Source organism: Prionailurus viverrinus, chromosome E2 (genome assembly GCF_022837055.1).
Source record: "Prionailurus viverrinus isolate Anna chromosome E2, UM_Priviv_1.0, whole genome shotgun sequence".
NCBI lineage: Eukaryota > Metazoa > Chordata > Mammalia > Carnivora > Felidae > Prionailurus > Prionailurus viverrinus.
In genome coordinates, this window is record NC_062575.1 from 4,428,362 (window position 1) to 4,438,098 (window position 9,737).

General features: G+C 46.6%; 1 protein-coding gene across 1 annotated transcript; it reads left to right on the forward strand.

Moving 5' to 3' along the window:
* The first annotated feature begins 656 nt into the window (after nt 1-656).
* LOC125153179 (arginine-fifty homeobox-like) lies at nt 657-3,544 on the forward strand. Its single transcript, XM_047836082.1, has 3 exons — nt 657-675; nt 2,004-2,155; nt 3,389-3,544. Exons 1-3 carry the CDS (start codon nt 657-659, stop codon nt 3,542-3,544), a joined length of 327 nt encoding a protein of 108 aa, XP_047692038.1.
* Nucleotides 3,545-9,737: the final 6,193 nt, after the last annotated feature.

A 9,737-nucleotide genomic window follows, 5' to 3' on the forward strand; every position in this document is an offset into this window, starting at 1 on the left:
TGGTTTTGTATTATAAAGTGTATGTGATGATCATCGACGTAGCAGGTTCATTGCTAACAATATGACACAACTTTCAATAGATGCAGAGGTATTGTAGGAAATACTTCAAATTTAAATATTGGCAAAAAGATCTGAATTGATGACGGTTTCACATCCCAGGCACTACTGACGTCGGGGACTGGATAATTTTCTGTTGTAGGGGGCTGTTCTGTACATTGTAGGATGCTTAACAGCATCTCTGGCTTCTACCTTCTAGAAGTCAGTAGTATTTCTCTCCTCCTCCCCACTCAGTTGTGACGCCCAAAAATATTTCCAGAATTAGTCCCATAAAAATATTTCATATCATGCCAGTATCATGACAAAATCCAACCAAACTGGTCTTTTCTTTATATATGCACTTACTGTTCCCCTACTGTCCTGGGGTCTTACTAATGCGGCCATTGGCTGGGGCCCCATTGCACCCCAGTGTTCTTTACACTGGGCTCTGGAAGCTTTTATCGAGTGGATTGAGTGAGGGAGTGGCCTTTCAGAAGAGGCAGGGTGGGTCTGGAGAAATGTAGGAAGGGCATGGTTGGGTTTACACCCCTTCTGTTCCCACTCAGAGAACATTTGAGAACAGCACACCTGAACAACGACTCCCCAATAGCCAAGCAGAAATGGCGGACCAGAGGGCAGGTAAGCTGGAGGTGGCCATGAGGGGCCCTAATTTGTATTTGCCAACTACAGTGATTTAAATACTTCGAGGGGTGCCTGGGTGGCTCAGTCTGTTGAGCGTCCGACTTTGACTCAGGTCATGATTTCACAGTCCGTGAGTTCGAGCCCCACGTCGGGCTCTGTGCTGACAGCTCAGAGCCTAGAGCCTGCTTTGGATTCTGTGTCTTCCTCTCTCTCTGCCCCTTCTCCGTTCATGCTGTCTCTCCCCAAAATACCTCAAAAGTGGTGGATTTCAAGATGCCAACGCATAGAGGTTCGCCAGCCAGTATGAGCCGACTCGAGCACACCACTGAAGGTGATGGGTTCCCAACACCAGTTGGGAAGTTATCCCCTGTTTCACCTGGAATAATTTATTAGATCGTGGAATTATCTTTCCTTAAAAATTAGTAGACTGTACCCATTTTATCCCCCATGTCATAGTTTGGGTGGAACTGTGATTATTTAATTTTCTTTTGAGCTTAATAAAGTCTCAGAGTCTAAACTTTTTGTTGGGCCAAATTTGGTAAAAAAGAGCTCTTGGGGTGCCTGGGTGGGCCAGTTGGTTGAATGCCCAACTCTTGATTTTGGCTCGGGTCATGATCTCATGGTTCGTGGGATCGAGCTCCGCATCAGGCTCTGCACTGACAACTTGGAGCCTGCAGCATGCTTCCAATTCTGTGTCTCCCTCTCTCTCTGCCCTCCCCCCCTCCCCACCACTGCTTGTACTCAGTCTGTCTCTCAAAAATAAATAAATGTTAAAAAATTTTTTAAAAAATAAACAAACAGGGGATAGTGAGACATCTAGAAGACACTGCTTCCTTGAATCAAAAAGAACGAACTGTAGCCTCTAAAGAAGCAAAAAGGATGCCAATTTCCAGCAGCGGGAGACAGAAAGTAGATAGAGCACTCAAAAACTGGTCTTCTCTCTCGCTTTCTTAAGTTTATTTATTTTGAGAGACAGAAAGAGAGAGGAGAGAGGAGAGAAATATCCCAAGAAGGCTCCACACTGTCAGCAGCCCCAACATGGGGCTTGAACTCATGAAACCATGAGATCATGACCTGAGCCAAAATCAAGAGTCAAGTGCCTAACTGACTGAACCACCCGGGATGGGGGTCGGGCCTGGTCTTCTCTTGTTTAGAACAGATTTTCAAGGGAGTCAGAGCTGAGTGGAAAACAAAGTGCCAGGGCAAACAGCTGGGACAGTAAGGGGACAGGGACAGTAAGGGGACAGACTGCATTCTAGAGTCTGTGATCATGGTGCATGGAAAGATGGCAGGTGCGGGCTAACCAAACGTCCCCCTCTCCACAGCCAAACCGAAGAGGAGAAGCCGAGAGCGTACCTCGTTCACCTCTCATCAGAAGGCGGAACTGGAGGCTCTGTTTAGCCTCACTCAGTTCCCAGATTATGTCACCCAGGAGTTGCTGGCCTCAAAGATTCACTTACAATACACCGTGGTGCAGGTCTGACCCTCTGGAGGGGAGCGTGCTCCCCAGATCCTTCTCCTGCATGCCTGCTCCCTCCCTCTCCCTTCTCTCTGCCCCATGACCAAATAATCACGACTAATCTTCCCTTTAGGGAGCAAGTGTTAATAACCTGACTCCTGTGCTAGACACGTTCTGTGTTTTCACCCTCAGAAACAGACCCATTGACACAGGAGATAAACGGAGGCTCAGAATGGCAAGGTAGCTTCCCCAGGTTCAAGCCCGCTAAGTTGTAAAGATGGAACTCTCTCTAAGTGTGGAGCACTTGTCCTAAACTGTGCCTTCCACAAAGCCCCAAAGAGAAGAAGGGCCACTGTTTGCTGAGGCTTGTCCCTGGGGCTTGCTCGGTGAGGGTGCAAATAAGAAACCAGCCAGAGGTCTCCAGCTAGAATCACACCAAGGGCATATCAGATCCCTTCTGGAATGCCTTTTTTTTTTTTTTAAGTTTATTTATTTATTTTGAGAGAGAGAGAGAGAGACAGAGCACACAAGCATGGGAGGGGCTGAGACAGGGAGGGAGACACAGAATCCAAAGCAGGCTCCAGGCTCTGAGCTGTCAGCACAGAGCCTGACTTGGGGCTTGAATGCACAAACCGTTAAGACCATGACCCGAGTCGAAACTGGATGCTTAACTGCCTGAGCCATCCAAAGGCCCCTGGAATGCTCCTTTTTTTGTGTGGATCCTTCCCAAAGACTACCAAAGACCCTTCCCAAGGACTCTGAGGCCAGACTCCATACTCTATTCTGTCCTCTGAAGTCCTGACCCTTTACCCCACAGAGAGCTCATGGCATATGGCCGCTGCCTCCCCACTCCTGCTCTGGGGTCCAAGCCCTGCCTCGTTCCCTTCTCTCTTCTTCTTTCTCCATCCTCGCCACCCTGGCCACGGGTGAGACACGGCTCCTACCCCGCCTCAGATACAGTGGGCAGAAGCCCCCTCCCCCCAGGAACCTGCTCTCCAAGGAAGATAAAGGATCAATTTCCAGAATCTGTGTCCTCTGTCTTCTCCACAGGTTTGGTTTAAGAACCGCCGGGTTAAATGGAGAAAGAGCATCCAGAAAGACCAAGAAGCCGGGATCCCAGCCCCCACCCCTGCAGCCCAGAGGAACAGACCCAGGGCACCCAGACGCCTTTCCCACAGGCGGCCTGTTCTCCCCAGAGTTTCTGATGGCTCAGGGCCAGGCACCGGGAACCCAGATGGGGCTTCTCCACAGGGTGATCCTGAGCTGGACAGGCTGGTGGCTACAGTCCCCGCCTTGTCCTCCGCCCCTTACGACATAAGCCAGGTCATGGAAGCCTATGGGTGTCTGGAGGAGAGTTCCAACACGTTCAGTTGCCTTTATCAGTATCTCTCCCTGTCTGATGGCTAGCCGGAGCCCCCTGCTTGCTAGCTGGTCCTGTACGGAACCACTCTGCCTCCCTGCATCCTGCTAGCTGGTCCCGATGAAGGCTATCCCTATACCACAGGAGCAGGCTGGAGGTTCCCAAAAGCCGTCAGGATGGTTAAGCCCATAGATTTCAACAGTTACCGCTGTAGGTCACACCGAATTCACAGGGGATCCCTCCACCTTCTCTTCTCACCCCCGTTTCCCTTCGGGTATGCTTCCACACCCAAATGTACGGGTTAGAAACATTCAGTCCTCTGTGTTCTTTTCCCTGGTAGGAAAAAAAAACCCTGCGGAAACCAGAGCCCTCTGGACCCAATCTGACATGTTAATTTTCCCATAAGAAGAAACTGTCTGCATACTGGGGTGGTCAATTTGCAAATAAAGTTGGGTTTTGCTCCAGATTTTCTGAATCTCCAGTGTTCTTAATCTGTAATGTCGGAATATAATAAACCCGGTCATAGAAGGTTGTGGGGAGTGACCCTTTTCCTAGCAGATTTCAGTCTGTTTTTCCTTCTTTTTAAAAAAAAAAAATTTTTTTTAATGTTTATTTTTGAGAGAGAGGGGGAGACACAGAATCCGAAGCAGGCTCCAGGCTCCGAGCTGTCAACACAGAGCCCAACCCAGGGCGCAAACCCTCGATCCATGAGATCATGACCTGAGCCGAAGCTGGACACTTAACCGACTCAGCCACCCAGGCGCCCCGGCCATGTAAGGTTTTTAAAAATTTACTTATTTTTAATTGTGGCAAAAGCTACATAAAACCATCGCAGCCATTTTTAAGTGTATGGTTCAGTATGTTATTTGGTCCCTCACATTATTGTGCAACCAACTTCCAGACCTCTTTTCATGGTGCAAAATTAAATCTCTGTCCCCATTAAACAGCAGCCCCCCATTTCCCCTCCCCCCAACCCCTGGCGCCCACCATTCCACCATCGGTCACCAGGAATATGACAACCCGAGTACCTCACAGAAGTAGAATCATCACGTCCTTGATCTAAAGGCTTATTTCACTGAGCCTTTCCTCCAGCTTCACTCCTGTTATAATATGTGTCACAATTTCCTTTTTTTTTCTAAAATTTTTCCAGCATTTTTTAATTTTGTGAGAGACAGAGAGAGACAGAGCACAAGCGGGGGAGGGGACAGAGAGACGGAGACACAGAATCTGAAGCAGGCTCCAGGTTCCCATCAGCACAGAGCCCAATGCGGGGCTCGAACCCACAAACCATGAGATCATGACCTGAGCCCAAGTTGGACACTTAACCGACTGCACCAGCCAGGTGCCCCTCAATTCCCTTCCTTTTTAATGAAGGTTTTATGGCTTGTTGATTTTGAGTCATACTTAGAAAACTTCCTTGGGGCACCTGGGTGGCACAGTCGGTTAAGCATCTGACTTCGGCTCAGGTTAATCTCCCAGTTTGTGGTTTTGAGCTGTGCTGACAGCTCAGAGTCTGGATGGAGCCTGCTTTGGATTCTGTGTCTCCCTCTCTCTCTGCCCCTCCCCTGCTCTCACTCTCTCAAAAATAAACATTAAAAAAACATTTAAAAAAAAAAAGGGAGAGAGAGAGAGAGAGAGAGAGAGAGAACTTCAGCCTATCTCCAGTAAATAAAGGAATTCACCCATTTTCTTTTGCATGTTTGTGGTTTTCTTTTTTTACATTTAGATCCCTGATCTATTTGGAATGTATATCTCATGTGTGGTGTGTAAAGTTTTGGCCCAATTTTATTCTTTCAAGTGGCTAATCAGACATCCCAGCATCATTTGTTTCAAAGCCCACATTTGGGTGTTGGGGAAACTGCACAGCCACGTGCACAAGAATGAAACTGGGCTCCTATTGTCTACCATATGCAAAAATCAACTCAAAATGGAATAATGCCCTGAAATCATAAAACTCCTAGAGGAAACCAGGGGGTCAGCTCCTTGACATTGTCTTGTCAATGAATTTTTTGGATCTGACACCAAGAGGAAAGGCAATAATGAACAAGTGAAACTACGTCAACTTAAAAAGCAGCAGCAAAGGAAACCATCAACAAAATGAGAAGGCAATGGACCAAATGGGGGCAAATATTCCCAAAGTATATATAGAACTCTTATAACTTGGGGCAACCGGGTGGCTCAGTTGGTTAAGCATCCAACTTCGGCGCAGGTCATGATCTCACGGTTCATGAATTCGAGCCCCGCGTGGGGCTCTGTGCTAACAGCTCAGAGCCTGGAGCCTGCTTCAAATTCTGTGTCTCCCTCTCTCTCTACCCCTTCCCTACTCACGCTCTGTCTCTATCTTTCAAAAATAAATACACATTGAAAAAAAACAAGATACAACAAAGAACTCCTACAACTCAATAGCAGAAAAAAGAAAAAAAAAAAAAAGGAAGAAACAGGACACAGTCTGATTACAAGGACTGAAACAGGTATTTTTCCCAGAAAGCATCCAGGTGGCCAACAGACACATGAGAAGATGCTCAACATCACTCATCATCAGGGAAGCGCAAATCAAAACCACGATGAGATACCACCTCACACCTGTCTGAATGCCTAACAGTAACAAGTCAGGCAACAGCAGATGTTGGCAAGGACTCGGAGAAAGGGGAACCCGCTTGTGCTGCTTTTGGGAATGCACACTGGTGTAGCCGCTCCGAAAACAGTATGGTGTTTCACCTCGGAAAGTGAAAGATAATAGTACCACACAGTCCAGCAACCCCGCTTCCGGGAATCTATCCGGGACTGTCTCGTAACATGATCTGCAGCCCCGTTTTCGCTACAGCATTACTTAAGTTAGGCAAGACACAGACACGGCCTGCGTGACCATCGATGGACAAACAGATAAAGAAAATGTGGTCTCTACCCATAACGGTATGTTTTTCAGCTATAAACTGTCCATGTGTCCATTTGCAACAACCTAGGCGAACCTGGAGGCACTTAGGCCAAATGAAAGAAGTCAAAGATGAATAGCATATGATTTTATGTACAGGTGGCATCTTAAAAAAAAAACCCTGAACACGTAGATACAGAGAACAGATTTGCAGTTAACAGAAGTGGTGGGTGGGGAAAGAACTGGATGGAGATGGTCAAAATGCTAAAACTTCAAAAGTAAGTCCTGGGACGTAAGCGACGGCATGGTGACTCTGATGTACGATGCTCTGTGGCACATTAGGAAGTTGGGTTAATTAGAAGGCAGACAATGGCCAAACTTCAAAACATAAGCTAAGAAGAAAAAAGAGAATACATCCAAATCTCTAAATGTTCCCTCTGAGCCTGTGCAGTGAGCAAGTCTGGTCCAGGAAAAAATTGCACGGAAGAGATAAAAGGAAAAGTCCACCCTGATTGTGAAAATGCAGGAGGTTCCCCAGCAGACAAGTCCCTTCCCTGTGTTCTGGGTTCTCACCTGTGAACGCGCATCCGGGTGGCTCCTTCAGGACTCTGCATCCGTGGGAGAAGGAGGGAACAAAGGGCAACCTGACTCCTTGCAGACTAAGTCTGGGAGGGAGAAAAATGCAGAGGGAAAGCATTAGGGTCCTGAAGAACAAACAGAATTAAACAAAATCCTCAGAGGACACAGAAACCCTTCCCCGAAATCAGAATCTATTGCAGAGACTGTCCTTTGCTGGGCTGACAGAACAGGGGTGACGGGGGGTGGTGCCGGGGAGCTAGCAGCTCAGAAACTATCCACATCCACAAAACCAGAAGAAAACGGGGTCTTTATAAAATGCATACTTACATAAGGATGATAAAAATTTGACTTTATATTACTTAAGCGTCCAACTCTTTTTTTTTCTTTTAATTTTTTTAAGTGTTTATTTTTTTTTTTTGAGACAGAGAGCACGTGCAGGGAAGAGCAGCGAGAGAGGGAGACACAGAGTCCGAAGCAGGCTCCAGGTTCTGAGCTGTCAGCACAGAGCCCGAGGCGGGGCTCGAACTCACAAATCGCGAGATCATGACCTGAGCCAAAGTAGGAGGTCCAACTGACGGAGCCATCCAGGCACCCCTAAATAAATCAACTTAAAAAAATTTTTTTTGACTTTATAAAATATATACGATGTAACAATAAATTTTAAAACATGCTTATGCGTGAATGGGGCAAAATTAATCCTAGATTAGTCAAAGAAAATAATGTAGTCACACCTCAGTAGGGGTGCCTGTCTGGCTCAGTCAGTACAGCATGGGACTCAATCTCAGGGTAGTGAGTTTGAGCCCCAAGTTGGGCGTAGAGATTACTTAGAAAAGAGAGAGAGAGAGAGAGAGAGAGAGAGAGAGGGAGAGACCTATTCACCAGTAACTAGGGAAAAAAAAAAGGTTTAAGACTCTAAGAACAAATCTGCAAATAATCTTCAAGGTTATTCTGCATAAAATGGTAAACTGTTATGGGGGGGCATTAAATATTTGAATATACAGGGAGATATAACAAAGCCATGAATGGAAAAGTCTAATGAGAAGCAGCTTTTTCCAAATTCATTTGTAAACTCTAAACAGTTCTGATCAGAATGCTAACTGGGCTTTCTTGAGGTGGGTCAGAGGCGACTAGCTAAAGTTTTGCCTAAAAATCATACAAAAGAATAATAAAGGGGCACTGGGTGGTTCAGACGGTTAAGCGTCCGACTCTTGATTCCAGCTCAGGTCATAGTTTTGAGGTCTGTGAGTTTGAGCCCCAGGTCAGGTTCTCTGCTGACAGCAAGGAGCCTACTTGGGATTCACATTCTCTCTTTCTCAAAATAAATAAACTAAAAAAAAAAAAGAGAGAGAGAGAGAGAGAGAGAGAGAGAGAGAGAGAGAGAATAATATGCAAGAAATTCTCAACTATTCTGAAATGTATATGGAATAAGGATATTTTGAAAACCACGAAGGTTGGGGTGCCTGGGTGACTCAGTTGAGCATCTGACTTCGGCTCAGGTCATGATCTCACAGTTCATGAGGTCAAGTCACGCATTGGGCTCTGTGCTGATGGCTTGGAGCCTGGAGCCTGCTTGGGATTCTGTGTCTTCCTCTCCCTCTGCCCCTTCCCCACTCGCACTCTGCCTCTCTCTCTGAAAAATAAACATTTAAAAAAAATTAAAGAAAAAAATGAACACCATGAAGGAAGGGACCTGTCTGTATGCCCTTCAGAAAGGAAACAATGATCAAAAGCTGGTAAATGGTGTGGATTGGTCAGGGATAGAGGTTATAGACTGGGGTAGCCTGCTGGAGAGCAATTAGAAGGACTTTTTTTTTTTTTTTAATTTTATTTTTAAGTAACCTCTACACCCGTCATGGGGCTTGAACTCATGACTCCAAGATCGAAGTTGCACACTCTATCGACTGAGCTGGTCAGGCGCCCCAGAAGGACTTTCTCAAATTAATTGCAGGTTTGTTTAAAACACAAGCAAGCAACCAGTGTCCTGGAAATGGATAGGGGAAGACATTTCCATCCTGCTTAATGAGATGAGAGCCGGGGGAGCTCCGTATAAACCCTCCCAGGAAGCGAAGGAACACTCCGTTACAGTTTTATAAACTGGGTATAGGAACAATAAACACAACGGGGCCTAAAACACCATGTCAGCTATGCACATTACAAACCTATGCTCCCAGGGCACCTGGGTGGCTTAGTCAGTTAAGCGTTTGACTCTTGGTTTCTGCTCAGGTCATGATCTCACCATTCAGGAGATCAAGCCCCAAGTCTGGCTCTGTGCTGACAGCATGGAGCCTCCTTCGGATTCTCTCTCTCCCCCCTGCCCTTCACCCCTGCCCCATTCACTCACTCTCTCTCTCTCAAAATTACTAAACTTATGCTCCCGTGATAGCATCTTAGAAAACAAGTACTAAAAATGAGTAAAAGTGCTCATACGAGTAGTTCTTGGAAACTGGAAGAGTTGTCTGCAGTGGGGAGGAAAATAAGAGAGAGGGTGGGGATTAAAATGCAGAAGAAAATGGGGTGCCTGGGTGGCTCAGTTGGTTGAGCATCTGACTTCAGCTCAGGTCATGATCTCCCGGTTCATGAGTTTGAGCCCCGAGTCGGGACCTGTGGTGATAGCTCAGAGCCTGGAACCTGCCTCAGATTCTGTGTCTCCCTCTTTCTCTGCCCCTCCCTCGCTCACGCCCTGTCTCTTTCAAAAATAAATGAGCATTAAAAAAATTTTTTGGGGGGCGCCCGGGTGGCTCAGTCGGTTAAGCGTCCAACTTCGGCTCAGGTCATGATCTCACAGTCCG